This window comes from Vanellus vanellus, assembly GCF_965231255.1.
Source record: "Vanellus vanellus genome assembly, chromosome: 13".
Lineage (NCBI taxonomy): Eukaryota > Metazoa > Chordata > Aves > Charadriiformes > Charadriidae > Vanellus > Vanellus vanellus.
In genome coordinates this window covers 13,291,054-13,315,836 of record NC_138918.1, presented here as the reverse complement: position 1 = coordinate 13,315,836, position 24,783 = coordinate 13,291,054, and the positions used below count along the sequence as shown (strand labels likewise).

At 40.8% G+C, this 24,783-nt stretch overlaps 1 protein-coding gene across 2 annotated transcripts; it reads left to right on the top strand.

The window, feature by feature from the left end:
• The first annotated feature begins 787 nt into the window (after positions 1 to 787).
• On the top strand, positions 788 to 23,445 carry G3BP1 (G3BP stress granule assembly factor 1). 2 transcript variants are annotated; one of them, XM_082489719.1, is made up of 12 exons: positions 788 to 873; positions 13,391 to 13,504; positions 14,778 to 14,859; positions 15,254 to 15,427; positions 16,303 to 16,393; positions 16,893 to 16,986; positions 17,363 to 17,567; positions 18,345 to 18,446; positions 19,070 to 19,181; positions 19,603 to 19,728; positions 19,837 to 19,946; positions 22,370 to 23,445. In XM_082489719.1, exons 2-12 carry the CDS (start codon positions 13,410 to 13,412, stop codon positions 22,574 to 22,576), a joined length of 1,398 nt encoding a protein of 465 aa, XP_082345845.1. In that variant the 5' UTR covers positions 788 to 873; positions 13,391 to 13,409; the 3' UTR covers positions 22,577 to 23,445. The 2 variants fall into 2 exon arrangements, with proteins under 2 accessions (XP_082345845.1, XP_082345844.1); XM_082489718.1 differs by having other exon boundaries at positions 19,816 to 19,946.
• Positions 23,446 to 24,783: the final 1,338 nt, after the last annotated feature.

The following is a 24,783-nucleotide window of genomic DNA, read 5'->3' as shown; positions in this document are numbered from 1 at the left end:
CTGGCTCCGGCCGGCCCTCTGCTTCCTTTCCCTCCCGCTCTCCTCAGGCTCCCTGGACCAGCGTCTGCTGGTGAGGACGGATCTGGGAACTTCGAGGTCTTGTTTGCCTCCTTTGCAGGACCACCTGGGCCCCGCCAGGTGGGTCAGAAAACTTCGCTGCTTGGCTTATCTTTCCTCTGGGGTCAAATGATCTGCCTGCTGTGTGCATGCATGGCCCGCCGCCATGTTGGGCGCCGTCCCCTTCCCTCCAGCAGGGGGTGGTGCTGGGCGCGGAACGCCGCCCCTCGTGGCGGGCTGCCTGTCCCTTTAAGAACGCCGGAGGTGGGCCTGTCCGTCAGGGCCCGCCGTGCTCTCCTATTGGCCGCCGCGCTCCGTGCCGCACAGCGGGGACCGCCCCGATCTATAACGGGGTTTACCAGCACCTTCTCAAGGGCGCTGCTGTGCGGCTCAACCATACTACGGCGTCAGGCCTGCCCTGCCCTTCGCGCCTGCTAGCGCGGGTAGCGTCGTCCTATTGGCTACAGGGGAAATCCATCAGGTCTCGTCCCACCCCGGTAGTCGGTGCTCCGTCGCCCACTGGTTCTGTTAGGTGTCGATCAACTCTCACTACCCCGCGAAGCCCAGACGCATGGTTGGTAAACTTAGCTGCCTCTCAGCTGTGCGCCCTCCTCTTTTCCTGTTGTGGGCCAATTAGCATCCGAGTGAGGGAGACCGCCGTTCTCTGATTGGCTGAGCTGCCTGCCATTAGGGTAGGCTGCGCGCCGGATATATCTAGCCGGCGGCAGAGCACGCTGTTGCGTGAGGTGCTTCTCGTCCGCCGGGCAGGCCTGTGGTGAAGCGACGCCTCCCGCTCCCGTCCCGCTCCGCCCGCAGGTGAGGGGGAGGGCCCGCCGCTGCAGGGCGAGCGGGTGGGACCCTCCGGCGGGGTCATGTCCTCCCGGGAACGGCTGCGGGTCGCACGCGCCTGGCCTGGCCTGAGCGCGCCCCCCCCTCCCCGCCCGGTAGGTCGGGGGGAGGGGGGCTGCCGGTGCGCCCTCGCGTTCCTGGCGCCGAGGCGGCTCTTGCTGTCCCTTTCCCGCGCCCGAGGCCCGCCCGGGCCCGGCGGCGCTTTGTGGCGACCGCCCTCCCGTCCGACCCCGTGGCCGGGCTTTCGCAGCCCCCCGTGGGGCTCCGGAGTGGGCCCCCCCGGAGAGAGGAACCTCCCGGGCCCGCGGCGCCTCTCGGAGACTTCCGAGGGGGGACCGGGGTACAACGGTGCGCCGCTCGGCGAGCGGTTACTTACAAGGGAGAGTTATTTAGGGCGGGGGGGGGGGGGGGGGTCAGCTCTTCGCGGGCCTCATTGTGCGAGGCGAGCTGCGAGCTTTGTTCTCGGCTTTATAGACTCAGGTGTCTTTTTTTACCCGCGTGTTTTACTTTTTTTTTTTTTTTTTTTTTTTTTTTTTTGGAGGGAGGTGGGCGTTGGGTATGAGGCGACCCAAAACGTGGCGCGTAGCTCAGATAGCCCCTTTCAATAGTTGTAGCTGTAGATGGAGGAAGTAATACTGGGTGCTTACACAGCGAGGTCGTCTGTACCGCTGTATCAGATCGTAGGTGTCTGCCTTGCTTTAACGTCATAGGTGAAGGGAATCATAATTCGAACAGAAAGAGAGAGTGTATCTTGCCCTGACTTACTGCATGACCTTGGTTGGATCCGAGATTAAGCCAAGATTTGAACGCAAAGCAATGTTTGTATGAAGACTTTCCAGCCTCTTTTAAGGCCCTGGATATCCTTGCTGGAGGAAAACCAGAGAAAAGGCTTATATAGATCTTTCAGATACATTTTAGTCTTGATCTGCATGATCTAATGCGTTATTAATTCTTAATGGGCTTACCTGGTGACCTTTTATATTAAGGATTGCATGCATATAGTAAGTGTTCTTTACAGAGAAAATTATATTTATTTTTTTTAATTCGCAATTGGTTGAAAGCAGCATTTGCAGCAAGCCGCCATGTTTCCAGTGTATGCTATTTTTGTCTGTGCTCTCACAGCCAGGAGTGACAGCTTTAGGAAATGTGGACACTGCTATCTAGCTCTGAAAGCTAATGCTTCCAGGTCTCATAAATCAAATGTGGTATGTGTGTATGGATGGTTTTTAGCTAACAAGATTTTTTTTAGATGGGTGTTGTAAAGAGAAGGGAGTACAGAAGTTGGCAGACAAGAACTGCATTTCAAACCTTTTTTGAAATCTTCCCTTTGACTAAGTTTTTACTCTTCTTATTCCCTCTCTGTAAAGAATAAGCCTAATGACTTTGCTAAAAAGATAGTTTTGTGATACTTCCGTGATACTGGTGGTAGCATGTTCATATCCTGTGAACTGAACTCGCCTTTTCCTGGGGTGTTTCTGTCAGTGTGCCTAACATTGAAGGCTAGCTGTAAGTATTTACATGCTTAAGGTCTTATATCCTGATAGTCATAGGCCATCTTTATGACGATCTCCCAACTTTTTTGATAGCATCACATGTTCCAGGGACTAGTTGGCCTGAAAGGCAGTCTTAAAACATACTAGAAAGCGTAATTGTACAAAATCTATTAGAAAAAGAACCAAATCAACATTGGAACCTGTGTAAATGTGTTTCTTATTTTAAGGGCAGGTCTTTTAAAATCTTATGTTTAAAAGCATCTTATATACATCAGATGCTAAATAGTGGTCTCCAGTTCTTGACTTGTGTGAATTAGGTGACTACTTTTTTTTTTTTTTTTTTTCACCCTAGGTTGTATTCTTAACTGTGAACTCCATAAGTTGAAGGCTAGAAAACATAATTAAAATTAAGGTATAAGACCTGGTGGACAAGACTTCCTTTGTGTATGTGGGGCAAGTGTAAAGGTCAGGATCTTCTGTAGGGATTCTTTGCATTTGCAGTCTAAGAAACAACAAAAACTGTACAAGAAGACATATTTGTACTGTGATTATAAGACCAATAGCTCTACTGTCCAAATGTTGTGCTTCTGCCACAACAGCATCAATAGAGTTCAACACTACTGATGATAGTCTTGAACATCTGAATTTTAAACACAAAATCTTTATGCACCTGATGAAATGGCAAGCTCTTTTTTTTGGTTCGGTTTTTGGTGTAGCTTTTTTCCCGTTGCGGATTTTAAGGCGAACATATATGGAGGAACATTTTTTTAATGAGAGCAAAATGAAACAAAGATGGTGTCACTATAAGTACGTATTCATACTTCTGTTCATAACAGTAGTACATCTTGAGAGAGCACTCATAAGGTTCGCATAAGTGGCCTGTTTGATGAGTTAGAAAACATTTGAATTGGTTATTTTAGTTTTTAATATTAGAACCTGGGCCTTTTTGGCTGACTAAGTAAAATGATGAATGAAGAATCAAAGAGGAAATCAAAGTAGAGCAGGGCTCTAGCAGGGTGGTGCTAGAGCTGGCTGTAGTCTGCTGTGCATGAAACAAACCAAAGGTGAAAGTGATAGTTTTGTGTAGAAGACTGGATACTTTTTTACAGGTGCCTATATAAAATTGAAGTTGAAGTACTGCTTTCAGAGCTAAAAGAGCTGTCAGTTATGTACAAATAATGTTATGAACCCGATTCCTTGCTAAGGCAAATGTGAAATACTGCATTCTAAAATGCTGGACGTCTTCCATTTTCTTCTGCATTGCTCTGTACTGTTTTCTCATTTCACTTGTGTTTACTGTTAGGCTGACTTTCTGTTTTGTTTCTAAGTGTCTAACAACGTAATGATGCTGTGATGGATCAGTCTTTAGTGCTAGCAAGAGTCTTCTGTGACTGAAATGGGTAGAGGTGAAAGAGTTGACTCTCTTTACTGCTATTTGTTGTTTGGCATGCAGAAAATACTTTGTTAAATCTTAATCCTGGTGATTTTAATCCAAGTGGGAATGAGTTTGAATGTCACTGTAGTATCTGTGTTGCTGTGTGTTCTAATTTGCTGCTTCTGGCTGCTTGTGAGTAACTTTTGATTTTTACTTTAAGAAGCTCTGCTGGAGCTAAATGGAGAAATTGCAGACCTAAGAGAAGATGAATGGACCTGCTGCCAACTTCATCTAGTTGTTGGAGCAGCTCTTGGATGTCAAAACAAAACCTGTTCTAATAGCAAAATCGTAGGGTCTAAGTAGCTACTTTTTCATGGAGCAGTCTGGAGAGAAGTATAGGCATAAAGCTGAATGTTATTTTTCATTAGAAAATGAGTAAACAAACCATTTAGACTAGCACTATCCTACCACCCTTTAGGATGAAATTTGCATGGTTAAAATGTGGTTTTACAGAAAAACATTATGTCTAATTGTAGGGTAAATGAGGTTGGAATAAGTCCAGTTACAAATGAGAAAGTCGATCATCCAGGTGTAGGAGAAAGCCTCTTTAGGAGAATCTGATTTAGGATTATTTAAAAAAAATGTAGGAATACTTCTGTGAATTCTCAAGGCTTTGAGTTTTGAGAGAACTGTTCTAGTACAAAAAGGAGAGGGGGTGAGGTGTGTTACATTCATTTTGGAGGTGTTTACCTAACATACCTGGTTACAGCTTCTCAGTGATTGAGAATTGTACTTCTGGAAATACACAGTACATCCTTTGAATTCCTTTGTGTGTACAAACTGCTGTGACTGTCTTGGAGGCAGCTGTTGTCAGAGGAGGATCGAATTGTCTGTATGTGCTTTAAAAATAAAAATATTGACTGTACACATTGACCTGTATAGTGAGATTTATTGCAGGTGAAGTTGTCTCACGAAAATTCCCCAGACAGAGCTGAGCTTCAGGTTGTACTTCTGAGACTGTGCAAGTCTGTTTAATGGCAGAGTCCTGTCACAGGAGGAATTTAGCAAAGTAGCTATCAATCCAGGTGCTCTTCTTGCCTTTGGGGCATCTAGAAGTACCAGAGATTAAGATGTCTAGTTTGGTGCTTTGGTTTTTTGTTTGTTTGTTTTTAGGCAATAAAGCTTATGTAATAGGAGCTTAAGTTTGTGTGTTTAGCTCTAGAGCTCCCACCTTGCTTACTCTGCATCTCCTTTGTGTGATGAGTAGGAAACTTGTGGTGATTTGAGAGATGCAAAGCCATTTAGAGATGTCTGAGAACAGAAGACAAATGTTTCACTTCCCCTATCATAAATCTATAGTGTACAGTATTGAAACAAAAATAAGTAATAAACTGCATGTAGAACTTGGGGCACTGATCTTTTTTGTAACATAAGAAAAACTTAGATATCTATCTTCTAAGTTTGAGTATTTTTCTCCTGTGACACAGTGCAGCAGAACTTTCCAAAAAGTAATGCTAAATACCTTAGCTGTGGTCTAAAGGTGAACTCCAGATATTTGGCTACTGAAGGGTGACCCTTGCTGGGTCATGGGCTTAGGGCAGCTGTTGCAAACACTTTCAATAAATCCTGTTTCTTGCTGCTAATTCTAAGCAAGGACTCATGCTTATGCTGCTTTCGCAGAAATGCTATCCTCCCTGTCTTTGTATTGCTAGTATTTGTGTTGCAGAATAGAAGTGATGATTGTGTGATACAAAGTAGAAACTTGGAAGCCAGTGGAGACTGCTTTAAAACGGAATAAAGAAAAAAACCAAAATAAAAAGAAAAAACAAACCCACACCAAAATAGGGCTGGTGGTCAGGGAAAGCAACGTGTTTTGAGGGGAGAATCCAAGAAGAACAACTTGATGAGAAACTCTTGTGATACCACTTACCTTCAATACCAAATTTTTAAGATTCTTCTAGGTTAGATTCTTTTTTCTCCCCTTTTAAACAAGACCTAGTTTTCTGTTTGGTTTTGGGCAGCAGGTGGACCTTTATGCTCCTAATTACAGGAATAGTACCTAGTATCTTTTCCCTTCCTCAGATGAACTTTCCTTACAGTACAGGTACAGATGCTGGTCTCAACTAGCTTAACTTACAAAGATGACTACCTAAAGTGTATTTTGTTTCTCTGCTCTTGAGCTAGAAATTATCTTTCTCTGAAATGATCACTGTTTTTTTTCGATTCTGAATAATAGCAGTCGAAATCTTCAGTTCGTCTCTCTTGCTTGGCAGAGCTGAACAATACAAGACGCACTGAATTTTATCTACAAACTGGCAGACTCCATCATATCCATCAACTTGTGGATCACACTTAAGTTTGTTAGCAAAAACACAGGCTGACTTCTAGAATGACAGCTCTTCTGCAGCAATTCATGGTTTGTTTATTTGTATTCTTATAGTGTTTAAAGGGCTGCACGTTGCTGCTGAGTAAGGCTTCCCATCTGCCACTGGCAAGCAGAGGGGTTTTTCAGTACTGGCATGGGCAGTGTTGCATTCTGAATTATTTTTTTTAATCTTGTAATGAAAATGGTTTTCTTGTGTTTAAATTTGGATTGATCGCTTGGATACTTTGATTAGAAAATAGTTAAGCTTCTAATTTGATATCTTTCTTAACCATATGTTGGTGTAATGTCCAGCTTTTGTATAGTGTCCCTAATTAGTATGTCAAAGAGCTTCAGAAAGGGGTTTAGGTATTGCTCTGCCTTTCTGTGACATCAGGGTAATTGACCACAGAGAAAGCTGTTTGCCCAAGGATGTGGCATTCTGGTTACTGCATGATTATCTTTTTAGGATCTGTCTCCTTATAACACCTCAAGTACCTTATGAACTTTGGCACTACCCATCTTTGTATGTTGTGTGGTTGTCATACAGTAGACACTAGTCGCTGTAGCGAATGGAGAAATGGCTGTCTTAAGTTTAAGAATCCAGATCCATGTTTTGTTAGGTGTTGGTTTTAAAGATGATTAATACTGGCTCCTCTGTCTGCATGATGTATCTAACACTTCACACTGCTCTGATCTTGGTTGGGGAGTATCTGCTTCTTCCTAGTTCCTAGTGAATATGTGTATCTTATGGACTATCTTAATATTGCCAGAAGATACTGGTAAGAGTTGATTCCTGGTAACCTCACATCTTGTTCCAATTTGATCTTCAAATATTTCATTATTTATTGCATAAGTTATCACTCAGCTTTCAGGCTCTGGCTTCTGAGTGTCTTGTCTTTTGTGAAACAGTGCTATCTTTAAGATGACTTCTTTCAAACAGAATACTTTCCCTCCGAGTCTGTCAAAATAGAGAAAAGTTGAACTGGCTGCAGGTGGGTAACGCTAATGGCTTCTGCACAAAATACAGGCTGTATTGCTGTGACGCTGTTCTCTGTGATGTTGTCTACTCCTGCATCCAGCAGGAGGCAAGTAATGAGACCTGTCTTTTAAAGGAGACTAATGGCCCACCTGTTTGAGGTGCTTTTTCAGCACTTCATAATATAGGCTTGGGGTCAACTGGGTCCTTTTTTTTCTTTTCCCCTCAGATAGTTAAGGCTGTATTAAAATAGGAAGGGTATCTTGCATCTCAGTGTATCTGGTATCTTGTAGTGTTTTAAATATGCATTTCACTGGAAAGGTTTACGTTACTCTTCCTACTTGAGAGCAAGCTTGTGTAATGATAGAAATCCCTAGTTGAGATGGGCACTGGAATTTGCCTAGCAACGCAAGTTTAGCTTGTTTGTGTTTCATTGTTCTGTTCCCTCTGTAATGTTTTGTATCACAGTTCATGCAGGTACCAGCTTCTCTTTTTTCACTTAGTCAGCAGTACAAGCAGATGCTAGCTGTGTAAAATGCATGGAGAGTTGGAATTAATTGGAGTTGTCTTGCTTTTGTGGTTTAACTCTTAATCTATAGCATGTCTGTTGGAGGCATATTAGGAGTTTTCTTCATTATTTTATTTGTACTGGCTAATTTTGTTCATGTCCAAAGCAGCAGTAGTAACTGCTTCTAGTGTTGGTTACTCCAGATAGATGGATAAATGGTTTGTGGGTTTGAACATGCTCACCTGTTGCTAAGCAACTTGGAGAAATCCCAAATGACACTTAATTACGCAATCCTATTAACTGTTGACCAGACCTTTAATGCCCAGCAATATTGCTGCTTACCAGCTTTGTAGTGTGATGTACTTGGGTATGGACATCTCTTTCATGTGAGCTTCTCTGGTATTTCTTAAGTTTTCAAAACCCTTCTATGTTAAGGAATTAATTGCTAACAAAATGAGGGAGTAGTTGTATGAAAAGTTTGACATTCTGGTTTAGAGGGGAAAAAAATCTTAATTTGGGGAACACATCAGTCATGCTGTCAGAGTTGCTTTTGTATAGTTAGAGGTAAAGTTGTAGAAAGATCTGAATTATATTTCATGGAAACTGATTAGGTTGTTAAAAACAGTAACATGTCTCTGAGAAGATCTTAGTCAGTTATACCTGTAATTAAAAGGATGGGGGGGCAACACAACTGTTCTGGTACTCTGTAAACTCTACCAATTTGTAGAGATGGGCAGAAATGTAATATCAAATGAGGCACCTTATAGCACACGACTAGCCAAAAGAGTTGTGAACTGCTGTAGGTTTGTTCCCTGTATCTGCTCTGTAATATTCCAGTCAAACAGAACTATAATGCATTGTAGTAACTTTGGATTTTTTGAGACTGTTTCTTGTATTGAAATGCAAGTCAAAAATATGGAAGTGAAGATAGCAGAGAACAGAGGCATAAGGATAATGTTAAAAACAAACGGTGGCCTGCTTAGAATATGCTTCAACGAATGTAAATTTTAACTTACCTTTTTGTTAGTACTGATATTTTTCTTGGCAAAAGATGTTTAAAATTGACACACACTTAGGAAGTGAAGTTTGAGATTTTCTGACTTGGAAGTTTTATTTCAATGGAGTCTGTTCCCTTGGCTTGTTATATCAGGCTAAGTGGGTTCTGCAGCCACCGGTTGTCCTGAGAGCCTGTATGATGTACATTAGAGAGACTTTTGTTATGTGTAGGAAGTGTAGTAGAAACAAGATTCGGACTAAACTCCTTGTCTGATTTAAAAAAAAAAAAAAAAGCCCTAAAAACTTGAGCTGAGACAGGAATGGTTAGTTCACTTCCACTGTGTACCAATTTGGTGAGAAAGTACTAACCAGTGGTAGCTGTTGGGTCTTTGAGTCTGATATTTTTCTGAATACTAACAAGTTTTGTGGACCTAAATCTAAATTTGCTAATACAGAATTTACATAAATGGCTCTGATTTACATAACAGTACTTTAGAAATTCAGTGCCTAGCATTGATTTTCTGCCAAGTAGGAGCATTGTGACAGATGGTGGAATTTTCCACCAGCCAGGTGATAACCACTGTAAAGGAGGTATTTGTCTTCCCGTAAGTCTCTTGGCTTAAGGAAAGGGCTTAATTATGTTGCGGAATAGTTCTAGTATGTATATGTATATTTACTCCATATATGTAAAACAAATTGAATAATTCAAATTATAAAGTCATTCATAAACATGCATTCAATCTTAAATCATCTGATTTTCAGCTTTTGCTGTCAATTTTCACCCTTCCATCAATATTGCAATTGATGTGAAAATGTATGCATAAGCTTCTATCAGGAGTAACGTAGTGACAGTTTGAGCATTTGGTACTATTATGCTCTGTGCAGTAGAAACGCAGTATAAAATATTTGCAGTTACTCTTAGGTCAAGGAATAGTGGAGTAATGAATTGCTCATGAGTGGTAGGGAGCAAATATTCTCTCTGGAGATGCTTGGCTTCTATCATTCAGGTTGTGCTGGCTGGAGAACAAGAACAGATGGCAACTGGCAGTGTAGCAGCAGGTGCAGAAGGAGTAAAAACAGATTGTTGTCGTCCTCTGATTAGGTCATGTAAAGGTTTTCCCATTTCTTTTCAGATCAGCTTAATGAGAACTGGGCACTCTGCTATTCCTCTTTCCATGTTAAGAGTTAGTTCTGATTTTTCACCCTTAGCAGTAGGGAAGTCCTTTGATTTTTAGCATGTAGATACAACAGACATAATCAGCACAAGCCACTTTCAGTATGTCTTTAATACAGCATTGGGACAGCTCAGAAGATGCTGCTCATTGCAGGGGTGTTGGACTAGGTGACCTTTAAAGGTCCCTTCCAACCCAAACTGTTCTGTGACGTGCTAGTGGGTTAATACAGGTGAGGACTCTTTCAGTGAGGAAGAGAAATCTCAACAGCTCACGCACCAAAAGCTCTTTCAGATTTAAGTGCTACAGGTAACGGTTTACCATTATGTGAGGAGGTCAAGCTTTGCACGTTTGTATTCTAGAAGCAATTGAAAATAATCCTCAGAAGAGCCTGATTCAGCACTTAAAAGAGTAACCCTCTTATTGACATCTATAGGAATAAGCTTGAATTCCAGGCGGAACTAGTCTTTACAAAGAAATTAAATGCACCACCTGCCCCAAAAAAAGAAAAAAACAGAAGAGTGAACAAGCAATATGTGTATGCTCTTTTATATAGAGGTCTTGTCATACTCAAACAATGTTTGTGGGAGATATGGTAGGACTAGTTTTCTAACTGTAAACTTGCAGCACAGAAGCAAGTTTTTTTAACTGTTGTGGAGCAATTAAGTCTTGAATTGTCAGTTAATCCAACTGGATCTAAAAGTGAAGGTCTTGTCTGTCTGCCACTTTAACTCCCACTGCTTTAAAGTCATTTTGCCCCTTGTAATGCTAGAGCTTCACAAGTGCTTGACAGGAAACAAAGTTAAATGGGGAAATCAGCAGTGGTGCCCACAACTTAAGCTTTCTTTACCTGTGGTGTTTTTTCTTGTCTAACAATGTTTTGTGGGGATCTATTTAGCATGTACTAGAAGGCAGCCAAGTTAATATTTTTGAGGGTTTTGTCACTTCAGACTGCTTGGTCTTGGACATCTGTATCTGTAATACATTACGCTTTCAATTCGAAGGCTTCTGCAAAACCACAGATAACTGGGAACTTCCTAAAGTGAAAGTGTTCTGCAGAATCTGAGCCCTTCCTGCGAGCCAGACCCAGCCATGGAGTATCACTTTCTTTCTGCACAGTTAGCTCTTGAAAATATCCTCAAACAACTGAAAGCTGCTGAATGTATTGAAAAGCCTTTTTGATTTCTAAGCTATGCTTGGTCTTATCCTGTCTGCATGTTATCATGTAGGTAACATTTCCTTGTATGGTGGTGATGCACAGACACTTCCTACTGAAAGAGCAGGCACTAATGTGTACATGTCCTCTGGAGACTGTCATGTGTTTCTCCCCTGTATTTAAACTTATAAAAACTGCATTTAAAAAACAGAATGGGTAGGTTTTGCATTTATTTTATTTTTAAACTTAAAGTGAAAAAAGTGTATGGGGGGTTGTGTTAACAGTAGAGAAAAACACATCAATGCATGCAAAATAGCAGTTCTTGTTGTCATATTAATAGCATTCTAGTTATATCTGTTTTGAACCTTAAACTGCATACCTCCAGCGTAGAGATTTGTGTACTGTATCTCTGGCTAAGCTGGATGCAGTGCATGCTGACCATTGCTGGGAGTTTGGGTGTGATCACATCCTCAAATATATTATCTGTATGCTTTGCCACTATGGATAAACATTGCCTTGTGTCTTTTGATTCCAGTGTGTTGGGTGTTTAGACCACAGTTTGAGATGTAAGGAATTTGCCAGGTTGATTTGGACTTAGACAACATGGAAGCTGGTGTCTTGGATAAAGCTTTTTCTTGTGTGTTCTTCCCTTTGGGGTTTGAAGCTTCTGTTTTGCATTCCTGGTACATCCAGCAGTGTGGCTGTAACTTCCTTTGGAGGCTTATATACAGTGTGCATGGGAAACTGTCGCCATAATATCACTAACCTGGTACAGTCTGTTGTCAGTTCTTAGCATTTAAAGGACTACTCCAAAATTCAGCAAATGTAATGAAGGTGTCAAACGAGATCCTTGGATGAACTGGAACAAGGCTTAGTACAGCTATATGGGAGAGGCAGTCTCTCTTTCTTTTCCCCTTGCTTTGTTCAGATGATAGGTGTGGGCAACTCTATTTACCCAGGATACAGGATGCTGTTATGTATAGTGACAAGAGAAAGCTTGCCCTAACATAACTGCTTAGGCATGAACTTTGCAGACTCCATCTGGATTAGTCTGTGCTAGAGAACTACTTAGTTTGACTTCCTTTTTTTAGTTGATGTTGCCACTTCTTGGAGCTATTTATACTTGTGTGGTCTTAAATAAAAGCAGGTAAGTAAATGATGGCTCCTGAATTTCTTTTTAGTGGGCTCAAAGTTAGTAGGATATTGGGTTTGATTTGCATCACGCATCTGAAATATGTGCATATTGAATTTGCACACCATGTGTTTGGGAAGGTGTTGTTCAGGGTAAGGGATTTGGGGTCAGTAATGGGGAGAAAGTTCCTTCAGTTGCTGCATGTGGTCTTCTAATGCCCTTTTGGTTAGTGCCTGCTTTGACTCGCTGCAGATGGTAAAGGGCTAGCTGAAGTGCTATCAGCACTACAGGACCTGAATAGTTGAAGGAAAACTAGCTATCAAATTATATATAGTCTGTCATACATCAACAGCAAAACTGTCCAGTAAACACCCATTCTGCTACCTATTGGTATAATTTAGTATGAAGCAGAAAATCTACTTTTCTTTCTGTACTAGGTAGCAAGAATATGCTCTGGTATCAGTTTTTCCCTACCAGTTTGAATCTATTTTGTATGAGTTTGAACAGTGTGTGTGAGTATTTGAAAGCGAAACACAAGAATGTGCTTTGGGTTTGAATGACCTGGAGTGAAGATATATATATTGTGCAATCTACCTGCAGAAAGTTTTTTGAAACTTGGAGATCCATGGAAATTAGGTAGAAGGTACCTACATCGATTTGTCCCTGGGCCTAGGTATGGGTGGTACTGTTCATTTGACTGGCCCTCTGGATTTAAGTGAGGGGTGACTTGCTGAGTTCGGTGGAAGCGAGGAAAGACCACCAAGCATTTATTTGTGGCATAATAATTTTAATATAATCCAATATTCCTCTACAGAGCTTGTCGCTCACAAGCAAGGAGTGCTGCACTGCTGATAAAAATAGGCTTGTTCTGACCTTTTAAAAATGCCCCTAATACACTAGCACAGGCTTTGCCTTAGAACATCTGACTTTTAATTCTGATTGTGAAGTCAAGTGAGGTAAGTAGAACTTGGATTGACTGTAAATGTCTTAGCCACTTAGCAAATCCTCTTGAAGAACCATACTTGCTTGCCACCTGGCTTTTTACTGGTGGTATGATTAAATGCTGGCATGTTATGAGGTAGTCTTCCTTGCCTATGCGGCCTCTCCCACTGCTGGTTTGGTGCCCAGCAGTCTTCTCCTCAGCACCAGCCTGATGACTCTGAAAACACATTGGTTAAACTGCTTACTGTGGTAAAACTGCTAATGGGGTTTGGTGCGTGCTTTCTGCAGTGATTATGTGGCTTATGCTATAAGTATGCAAACAGCAATGTAAAATACTCGTGTTTTACGAAGCTTTTGTTTTTTCCATAGTTTTCAGTTGACCAAAGAAATGGTGATGGAGAAGCCAAGTCCCCTGCTGGTCGGGCGGGAATTCGTGAGGCAGTACTATACTCTGCTGAACCAAGCACCTGACTACTTGCACAGGTAAAGCTCTGCTTCACTTCAGGATCTGTTTCTGTGTCAATTTCTTATTTTATGTGTTAAAATTGGTGGATAAGCTTATTACCATGTCTTGGCTTGCTGTATTTGGACACTTAAAAATTTGATTTATTCAAGACAGACTCTGGGTGTAGTTTGCTTTCAGTTTTGATCAGCTGGTTTAAAACATAGATAATAAAGATTACAGGAATTCTTTAAATAGCTGCTGTTTGTTACTGAAATGCTGCTGTATGTGTATTCTAAGCAAAAAAGAATTAACGTAAATCAAAAGTGTGTTGGTTGCTACTTCTAGTTGTAATCAATATAAATAACAGTTGGATAAATGTTATTTAGTTAAGCACTTTTGTAGTTTGTCTTGATACAATGCCCCCTGAATACAGGGGGAAAAACATTGAAAATGTCGTATGCTTATATATTGGTATGTCTTAAGCATACCAGCAGCTCTTTTTTAAAGGAAAATCAGAAATTATGAATGTGCAGCAAACTACAGTCTACTATCTAAACAAATTGGTTTTGTTTGATTTGACAGGTATCCTACATTGCTACAACTAACCTTATTTTTGAAGATACGCTTTGGTTTGCTGTGCTTTGAGTAGCTAGACAAACAATTTCTGAAATCTTCCTGCTTCCACTTTCAGGAACACTTATTCATAGTAGTTCTGCACTTAGGTGGACAGCTGACCTTGTCCGTTTGGGTCAGAGGAAAGTTTAGTGTGCCATGGAATTCAGTTGTGGTCTTTTATCTGCCAATAGAATTCAGTCTCATAATGTTTATGACATTTTAGCTTGTAATGCTTCAATCATAAAATGGAATATTTACCTGCAGTACTTTCTTTACTGTAGATTAACAGAAAAAGTACCATTGCTCCTTGCTCAAGCTTTAAACCAGAGTGTGAGGGGAAGCCTTCAGCATCCTGGGTGTTCAGGGTACTATGTTGCTTTAGGGACCTTGTGCAGAAAGGGGAGAATGGGATTGGATCAAATCATCTAGCTTCTATGAGACTCTGCTTTTTTCTGTTAGTGCTTGGGTGTCTGACACCTCTGAATGCTACAGCTTACACAGAACTTTGCATTTTCCCCTTTGATCAACCCACCTCTACCCCCAAGTTGCTAACAGGATTATGGAATTGTATAGCTGTATTAGAATAATTCAGACAGAAAACTTGCTTGAGAGTATGTTATTCATAGTGCTAATGTAGAGAGAGGCTCAATGTTCTTGCGTAACAAAGCTTATTGTTAAAATATTTCTTTCCAACAGGTTTTATGGAAAGAACTCTTCCTATGTCCATGGTGGATTGGATTCCAATGGAAAACCAGCTGACGCAGTCTATGGGCAATCTGTAAGTACTTCAACCTTACTGTTCTTTCCTCTTTTGTCACCTTTGTGGTTGAGAAGACATGTCCAGCTGTGATTCATCCCCCTTTCTCAAAGTGCTTTCTGCAAAACAAAAAAAACCCAAACAAAACAAATGAAAAACCAAAATAAACCCCAAAAGCCCAGGGAGAGAGAACTGTCTAACTGTAAGCAGCAATAGTGAGGCAAGATGTGCTTCCTTTAATAAAGTTCACAATGTAAAATCGCTTGCAAAGCAAACTTAAAGAGCATGCTGACAAGCTTTCTCTGTAGAGTTAGGGAGTATATTCTGAAACAGTGTTTTATGTTTTTGCTTTCTTTGAAAGCTAACTTGACAGAAATGGCTTCTGCAGTGTAATCTGTATACCGTTCTTCCATAGGATATCCACAAGAAGGTGCTGTCATTAAACTTCAAGGATTGCCACACAAAGATTCGTCATGTGGATGCCCATGCTACTCTAAACGATGGTGTTGTAGTCCAGGTGATGGGAGAGCTCTCCAATAATATGCAGCCCGTGCGCAGATTCATGCAAACATTTGTACTTGCACCTGAGGTACGCTGTTTTGAGTGCTAATGTTATTACAGTGCTTCTAATATCATGTCAGGATTAATGAGGCCTGTCTGGTTCAGTGCTGGAATCTGAAGGGTTAGACTGGGATGGTAGTTTGCCACAAAATTCAGCAGTAATGTTCTGCACATTCTTTAGGAAACTACACTACTTCTGTATGGTCTTATCTCAGGAAACTACTGATCTCAGATATCATAGTTACAGTTGTAACTATGTTGATCTCAGATATCATAGTTACAGTTGTAAAAATCCGAACTTTAGGCTACTAGGTATATGCAATGCATATTTTTTTCTTAAGCATTTTAAAGTTATTTTATCTTTGACTTGCCCTCCTAGCAACTGGTCCTCTTACTGAAAAGAACTAGTAGAAAGAGGAAAATGCTTCCTGTTGTTTGAAGACGTGGGTTCCAGACTTTGTATAAAGTGCTGACTTAGCATTTGAGGTGGTTTTTAGACACCTTTTTTGAACAAAATAGTTCACATAATTGAAAATGATAGTGAAAAAAGGAGGATTGCAAGGTCACTGTATCTTTCAGTTCGTCTTGAAGCTAAGCATTGATACTTCAGACCCCAGAAGTTTCTCGCTCCTACTTTTTCAGTGTTGTGAACTATTGGAATTAAAAGCACTAATGTGACTTTTTTTCCTGTTGTTCCATGTGTATGTGACTTGCTAGTACGATGCATCTTTTTTTTTTCCCCGCCCCTGAATAACACACATTTTGTTGAAGGAGGCAAGTTTGGATTAATCTTATGTGGGAAGGATGATTTGCTTGTTCTGTTTTTGTTTTCTTATTATTGCAATTTTTGCATTACTGCAATTGATATAATTAAATCGGTTCCTCCCTTTGATTTGCTTGTAGGGTTCTGTTGCAAACAAGTTTTATGTCCACAATGATATCTTCCGCTACCAAGATGAGGTTTTTGGTGACTCTGACACCGAGCCTCCGGAGGGTAAGTAGCAGGAAACTTTTGGATGGTTCTGATATTTGTTTCTGTTTATATCAACACTCTCTTCCCAGAGCAGAGGAAATTTTCTTGCTGGAGAAAGCAGATCAGCATTAAAGCTTCATGTTCTTCTAGGTTTATTCCTTGCTTGTAGTTTCCTTGCACTCCAGTGAGGAGTTGTGACATGTAGATGGTTGTTATTTTTCTGGCATATTCTGTTTCTATTAAAACAACTGTAAGACTTATTTTAGCAGGAACATTGAGGATTTGTAGGCTATAAATCTGCTCCTCCAAAGTATTTGGAACATGTTGTTTTACCTTGGTCAAAACCGAGTAACTGAAGTGATAGCAGAAGTATAAGGAAATGTCTGTTTCATGTCACATCGTGATAGTGCTCACCTGGGCTCTTTGGCAGAGACTTTACCTATGTGCTGTGGAAGATGCCTTGTTGGAACTGAGTATTTAAGATGTATGGTGTATTTTTTTTTTTTCTAAATTCATTTAGAATCAGAGGAGGAAGGGGAGGAACCTGAGGAAAGACAGCAGACACCTGAGGCTGTTCCTGATGATACTGGTGCTTATTATGAGCAGGCTGTCAGGTAATAATGTCTTAGTAGATGAAGTCAGATGTTGTGTAATACAGACTGCTTGCAGAACAGGTCATTTGAATTTATTGCTACTCATGATTTTCCTCTTTGACAGCCAAAGATTTCTGTTTATTGAGAGGCTGAAACCAAAGTGCTGTTAGGCTGGATGTAGAGACTCTGGATTTTCAGTAGATGTAATGCTTTTGCTGCTCTATAGTGTAGCTATGTGACACTTGCATCTTTGTGCAACGTGGCATTATTTAGACAGATTAGCTGTGTTATTCCTCTTGAATGTGATATACCTGACTTCTGTATTGGACAAATAACATTCCTTGCCACCCAACGATGGAATCACATACAATATCACATCTTTTTCTTTGTTTAATAGCAATGACATTGAGGAACACCTGGAAGAGACGGCTGCAGAGGCAGAGCCTGAGCCAGAGCCAGAACCTGAACAGGAACCTGAACCAGAAGCTCAGGAAGAAAAACCTGAGCCAGTATTAGAAGAGTCGGCTCCAGAAGAGACTGTGGAAAAGAGTCCTTCTCCAGCTCCTGCTGATCCAGCTCCTGCAGTGCAAGAGGACTCCAGGGTAACGATAATGGATGGCTGTTTTCTATGCTGTAATGTTTTCATCAGCATGTTTGACTCTCCTGTCATTTTACAGAGCGTGATTGTCTCTCTGGCAAGAGGAAAAATATCTGGAATTAGAAGTGTTCAAATGCTTTGTAATTTTTTCCCATCTGCCCAAATTACTCATGTCCAGTTGCCTCCTTCCCATTAGTTCCTATACCATGACAGGTAGTTGAAATTCTAGCTAGTAAGTAGCTGGTTAAAATACTAGGAGCTAAGGTAGGGCTTTGTATATTTGGTAGGTGTGGGTACTGTGGCAGCAGTGAGAGTCTCAAGATTCTTTGTAAACGGAGATGCTGAGATTCTGAACAGACTGAAACCAGCATGCTAAATGAGGAAAATAGGTGAAATGTGACTTTATTTCTACCTGGGGATTTTTGTTACTCATCAGTATTAAGGGAGGGAAAAGTGTTCAAATGGGTACTCAGAAAACCAATAATTTAGTTAACCTTGATGTGATACTTGGTCTTCAGCCACTGCTGTGTCTTATTTCAACTCCACATGGAACTTGGAAATAGGGTGGAAGTGTGACTCTTGCTGTTATGTTAAATTCTTTTGAATTGAAATGCTTTGAAGGAAGTTATAAGGAAACTGCTAGTGGCTGGATCCAGGGTTTCAAGGACAGGTTAAAGTTGTTACTGTTATCCTATGTCTTTCAGGTGTACTATCAGAATTATATTTCAGAAGGATAAAAGCATTTGGAATTGAGTTACAATCTTTTTTTATGTTTTTTTAGACGTTTTCCTGGGCATCAGTAACTAGTAAGAACCTCCCTCCCAGTGGAGCTGTTCCAGTATCAGGAATACCACCTCATGTTGTGAAAGTACCAGTCTCGCAGGTAGGAATCCAGCACCTAGAGAAGTTTAGGTGCTAAACTGCTGACAGTAAACTGAAGTGGGGGAAAGAATGTAGTGAAATCTACTTGCTTGTGGTCTGAATACTCAGACTCCAAAGACTTTCAAATTCAGTGTTTCATGATAGACTTCATTAAAATGTTATTCCTTGGCTTTTGGGTTGAAAAGGAATTGTTTCTCATGGAGGAAAAAGTGTCCATGTGAGTGCTGAATGTATCTGCCATCTAAAATGACTGCACCCTCTTAACAAGAGGCAACTCATTTTTTTTTTTTTTTCCACTGCCTATTCATGAATGAGGTTTTGTCATGAATGAGTTGTAATACAATCTGTCTGTGTAACTGCCACTGCACTTTGGGCAGACACTTTATTTTATGTAACTGTGAATGGGATGACTTTGAAATTCTAACTTAGTCAAGTGACGTGTTTGCTTTCATCATGTAACCCAACATGATGTAACATGCATTTTAGTCACAGGTAGAAAGAACTACGACCTTTTCCCTGTATCTTCAAGTTATTTTATCACCAACTTGATAGTGAGATCTTAAAAGCTGAACCCTACTGTTATGTCTGATTCTGTCTTCTTAACTCCTTTTTGAATTTATACAGCCCCGCCCTGAGGCAAAGCCTGAATCTCAGACCCCACCTCAGAGACCTCAGAGGGATCAGCGAGTGAGGGAGCAACGAACAAGCATCCCACCACAGAGGGGCCCTAGACCAAGTAAGAGAAGCTACAAAGAGTAAACTGTTGGGTTTTTGCTATTAGATGGTTTGGGGGAAACAATATGATGATTAAAGCTTTTTAAAGCCTGTTAATTTTGTCAGGAAGTGAATGATTTCTGCTTTTGTGGTTATCTTGGATGATCTTGGTCTGAATGTCTGGCAAGCTGTAAAGCTGAATTTCACTAGCATTCTGTTGAAGTATCTAGGTTTCTACTCAAGTGTCTGACTGCAGTCAGCTGATAAAAAAGCAAACAGTTACAAAATTGCTTGTGTAGAATGCTTGCCTCTTTTGTAAATTAATGGATAAACAGAGTATGAATTCTGCTTCTTTTATAAGGTGCTAATTCTGACCCTGACTTGTGTGTGTGTTTGTTTTGGTGACTGGCTTTTCTTAAACAAGTTTTACTTTTCTGTTCAAGTTCGTGAGGGTGAACAAGGTGATGTGGAAACTAGACGGATTGTGAGATACCCAGACAGTCACCAGCTGTTTGTTGGGAACCTTCCCCACGATGTCGATAAAACTGAACTTAAAGACTTCTTCCAAAGTAAGCTAGTTGCTTTGCTATTTTCTCAGGGTTTGGGGGTTACTGCCATAAGCGTGGTCAACAGAGCATTCTAATGTATGACCCAAGAACTTGGATTTTCTCTTGCAGGCTACGGCAATGTTGTTGAACTCCGCATCAACAGTGGTGGAAAACTCCCCAATTTTGGGTTTGTGGTGTTTGATGATCCTGAACCGGTTCAGAAGATCCTTAGCAACAGGGTAAATAAACTTGTAGTCACTGGGTTTTGGCCTGTTAATAACAAGCAATGTTTTTCAGATTATTCAAACACGAAAAGCTTCTACTTGGTTCCTTTCCCCTTTCTTGAGCGTCTTAAAGTGGGTGGGATGTCTTTCCCCTCCTATTAACAAGACTTGTGCTACTTCTTGTCATTGAAGTAGCTTGTAACAACTTAAGTGAATGTGAATTTACCCATTGTAGAGCCTTTTACCAATGAGAAGCTGCTGAGCTCCACACAGGAAGCAGGTAAATAGCTTTTGGGAAGGCAAGGTAGAGTCTGAGCCTATGGACAAGTAGAATCTTCTTCGTCAAAGAGGTTGAGAAGAGCATAAAGGGAGAAGCTATACTAGTGTGCAGGTTGAAAAGAATTTCTTGTAAAAAAGGCAGGAGGTACCTGCTCAGCTTGTTAACATTGATTTACTAATGCAAAATATGGTGGTAGGCAATGAATCTGGATGCACCGTAACAGCTGTGTGGTGTGCTTGCTTACAACCTGGCCTTTAACCAGACAGCAACATCCTTTCTTCTTCACTTCCTTACTGTACAGCAGTATTGCTAGCATATTTCTGTTCTTAAATTGAAAGGTAGCTTGAGTTCAGATTTTTAAGCCTTGAGATTTGGTCTGAGTTTGGGATATTTCATGTGGTTAGACACCTTTAGCTGTGGGATGCCAGCAGCATTGTGGCAATGCTTGACGAGTTAGTCCATGTGAAACCCAGCAGCCCTAGAAGCTCTTGCAGGGAGCTGGTGATTTGAGATCTGAATGCTGATAAAGAGTTGCTTCCTTAAGTGCTTTCCTACTATTGTGGGCCGAGCAGTTCCAATGTGGTCTAGGGTAGTCTAAGACAAGTGATTTGAAACCAGTGCTAAAAGTAGGTTGAGTAAATTGTTTGGCTTTGGCCTGAATTGGTGTGGGAACAAGCAGTACAGTGATAGTGGGTCCTTAAACAGTTTCTTAGCTGCAAGCAATATGTGAACACCTTCAGCGGTGACTTAAACTTGCCTGCTGAGTTTTTGCTGAACCAAGCTGAAATGCTCACCCATGAGTTCTTTTGCAGTGGGAGAGGTAGCTAAGAGCTGAGTGCCAAACTTAATGTCCAGGGAATACCAAAGGCACGCACAGCTGAGGAATCTGTGGCCTTTCTTTACTTGTTCAGCTGTGCCACTCAGTGTAACTGGAGCCAGAGAAGAGAGTGGATGCTGGCTTCCAAGTTAGACTTTGAATGCATTATAAGCTTGCAAAGCTCATGCACTCAAAGTATCTTTTTATGTAAGTCCACATAAATGCTTACGTTGTAATGGATGGGCATGATTTTCTGAACTAAGACCTTTTTTTTTATATAGACTTAAGTCCTGTAAAAGCAGTCAACATACCTCCTACCCTGCTTTGAACAGCACTGAATTCTGTTTGTAGTATTGCTTTGCAAATGGACCCAATGATTGGAGCAAACATGTCCTGAAACAGTGGGACGTTTTTCAGGATAAGCTTTATTATAAATAAGTTTAAAAGGCTTTTGTAGACTGTTAGCCAAAGAAACTAAATGTGAGGTCTTCTGCCTCATATGAAATGTGGGAGTTTGCACTGGAGTTGGTAACAAGCCTGTAATGTGATGCTTTGATCTTTGTCCAGCACAGCTGATGTCTGGAGGAGGGCAATGTGCTTTATTCTTAGATCTGTTTTTCTTCTATAATCACTTCAGTAGAAGCGGATGGCTAGTCTTTCCATCTGATGAGAAAGCATTGTGCTCGTGCCAATGATGGTTCATAGTTTTCATGGTTTTGTTTGTTATGTAACTGCGGGAATAATTTGAAACAAGCAAATCCTTACTCCGGTAGCTCTTGGGTTCTTGCAGACTTCAACTTTTTGTCTGCAGTGAGGTTGGTGGGATGCTGTAGTCCTGTTCCTCTCTGTTCTTGCTGCCGTGAGGTTTCCCCAATCAAGTGACCATGTGTCGCTGCAATTCTAAAAAATTGAGCTTGACTTAAGTGAAAGACTTCACTGGCCTCTATAGCAAGGTGGCAGAGAGGATCTGATATCCTTCATACCCTAAGAAAAATCAACTGGGACTCCGTGTGATGGCAGGCTGTGAATTGCCACATATTAATTTAAGTAGGTTACTCTTAATAGTCCAGTTCCTTTTCTAAAAGGTGTCGGAATGCTCAGTGTTAAGCCTGAGATCGCTTTTCAAGTGTCACTCTCTCACACCTTTTTATACCTTCTCCAGTAAAGCTCAAGGCTGGATGCATAGTTTGACTATCGCCATTTTCTAGTAACCAGTCATTAAAACATTTTAATCTGCTTTGATGGAGAGGAGGATAGGAGACAAGGGTGCAGAAGTTTGCTTGACACTGAAGAGTTACTGGTGAGTCATTAATGAAAGTACCTTTTCTGCTTCTATTGCAGCCCATCATGTTCAGGGGAGAGGTGCGCCTGAATGTGGAGGAGAAGAAAACACGAGCTGCCAGGGAGGGTGACCGCAGAGACAACAGACCACGTGGACCTGGAGGCACTCGTGGGGGGCTGGGAGGTGGGATTCGAGGGCCTCCACGTGGAGGAATGTCCCAGAAGCCAGGATTTGGAGCTGGAAGGGGGATCGGGCAACGCCAGTGAATGCATCCCGGATGTTGACATGGTGGCGCAAACCCTTTTTCCTGCAGATTTGTGAATTTCAGCCTTGGGTATCTTGGAATGTGGCCCTAGCCTGTTATAGACTGCTACGTTTGATACTATTTTGGCCCCTTTTTGTTTGTGTTATGGTTTTGTGATTTTTTTTTTTTCTAGTCCTTGTCCCAGATTCCAGCTTTGTGGAACAACGTTTTAGGAAAAGTGAATTTTAAAAAGAAAAGAACTGAATTTTCTTGTTCACCTCAAACTTACGGACTGGATTTTTTTGGTACCAGTGGTCTTTCCTAAAGGAATGTCTCTTTATTTTTTATTTTTTTTTTCCCCCCCTTTCTACTGAATTTGGGTGCATTTCAGTCAGTGGAATAATATTTCACGTGCATGCGTTCAAGAGCCTGTAGGAAAACATAGTACTTGGCAAGCATTTCAAGGGCAGAAAAAAACAAAAAAACCTTTGAGGGTCATACGAACATCCTCTGGTCTGGAGATATTGCCACTTGAAAAATTGACATTCACCTTTCTCTTAGTGGCGCTGTAAAAGTGGAATAATGGGTATCCATAGAATCTTTTTTTTTTTTTTCTTTTGATACGTGATCACGGAAAGGAATTCGAACTACTGTTTTACCACTTCAAAATTTTGGATTGTGGGATAGGTTTTAAATGTCTAGAACTTGACTCTTAAAACACTTTTCCTGAACTTGTGAAATTTTTTATTGAAATAGGGAGTTTTTTTCATGTTTAGTTTGTATTTGTATAAAAAAAGCAAAATTGTTGTGCCTTCTATTTATCTCTCATTCCAGTCTTGGCAAATTGTTTAAAAAAAAAAAAATAAAAAAGGTCTAGATTTGCTTTATCAAGTCAAGAGTATGTTGGAGTTTTTCCAAGGGGAAGAGGTTCTTCCTTCAGTCACTAGGTTTACTAGGTAGAGGTGGTTATTGCTGAAGTTTTTCATACTTTCTGTTCATCAGTTTGGCTGCATTTAAATAAGGAAAAGCAAGTACTTTTTGGATGCAAAATTTAATAACTTTGATTTGAAGCTGGGCAGGCCCCAGTACAAATGTTGCAAAAGTAGAACTGAAGCAGAAGTACTTCTGGCACATCCTTTACACTTCAAACTACTGTATGTAATAGTTATTTTTTCAGTTTAGACATTAATATCTCCTGCTTCTACGGGATCTGAAGTGGATGAATGGCATTTTTGTCAGAAGTACAGAAGGTGCCTGTCTGTCCTGGTGTTAAGATGTTGAATGCTCTCCACTACCTCTGAAAGAAGATGAAACTGAAAAAATGCAAAACTGGGTCATTTCTATCAAAGATCTTGTAAGATTGTACTGCACGAAGTGCTATTACTTCTGTAATAGTGGTGTTAAACACCTGGATGAAAACAGCGGTTTTGAGTCTACACCAGACTTTCCTTCAGAGCTCTTTGTAATACGAAAGAGCTGCTTAGTAAGCTTGCTTATATGTGTCAGGGTTCATCGTTTCTGTATTCTTGATTTATTAGTATAATTGCTGTGCATATGCAGTATATCTCTCTTGACCTTTGCTTGCTTTAAAGCTAGAGCAAAACTGCTCTCGCTCAAAGGGCAGGTAGGTATTACCTGTTTTCCAGAACAGTAATTTTTGCCTCTTACTTGCCAAACCTAGTGGTTGAGCCTGGTTATACTAGAAGTCAGTAGCTTTGGTTTCTGTTTTACTTTAGCTTCATCTTCAGCCTTGTGTTATGCTATTCGTCCCTTCCCTCTTTATGAATGTTTCTCAGAATGACTTGCTCACAATCTATTCCTGAAGACTTAAATAACTTGGTGAATCGGAGGAGAGGTAGGTGTGACAGCAATAGCTGTGGTATATGCTCTCTCACAGCCAGCTGGAAGTACATACTGCTTCCTCTTGTGGTGGGAACTGGTATTTTTCTAAAAATTAAAATAGCTTTCTGCATTTTTTTTTGTATCGGAATTGACCATGAGCTGAAGGTGTGCAAGGGAAATCTTTCATTGAACTCTATCCTTGTTGTTTGTGACTGTTTTTATTTGTTGGGTTTCTGCTGTTCTTGATATTAAATCCAAAACTGCAGTAACAGGTTGCACTTCAGACTTAACAAAGTGCTATTAATAGAAGCTTTTATAGCTCTTAACCAAATCTGCAAAAGCACCTGTAAGCCTGAAACACCATTTCTGTAGTGGGAGTTGGACAGT

What these genes read in the sequence shown, in the direction of transcription:
- G3BP1 (XM_082489718.1), top strand. Translation starts at nt 13,410, where the DNA reads ATGGTGATGGAGAAGCCAAGTCCCCTGCTGGTCGGGCGGGAATTCGTG. An exon ending in ACGCAGTCTATGGGCAATCT is followed by an intron (nt 14,860 to 15,253) that starts GTAAGTACTTCA and finishes GTTCTTCCATAG; the next exon opens with GATATCCACAAGAAGGTGCT. An exon ending in TATTATGAGCAGGCTGTCAG is followed by an intron (nt 16,987 to 17,362) that starts GTAATAATGTCT and finishes TTTGTTTAATAG; the next exon opens with CAATGACATTGAGGAACACC.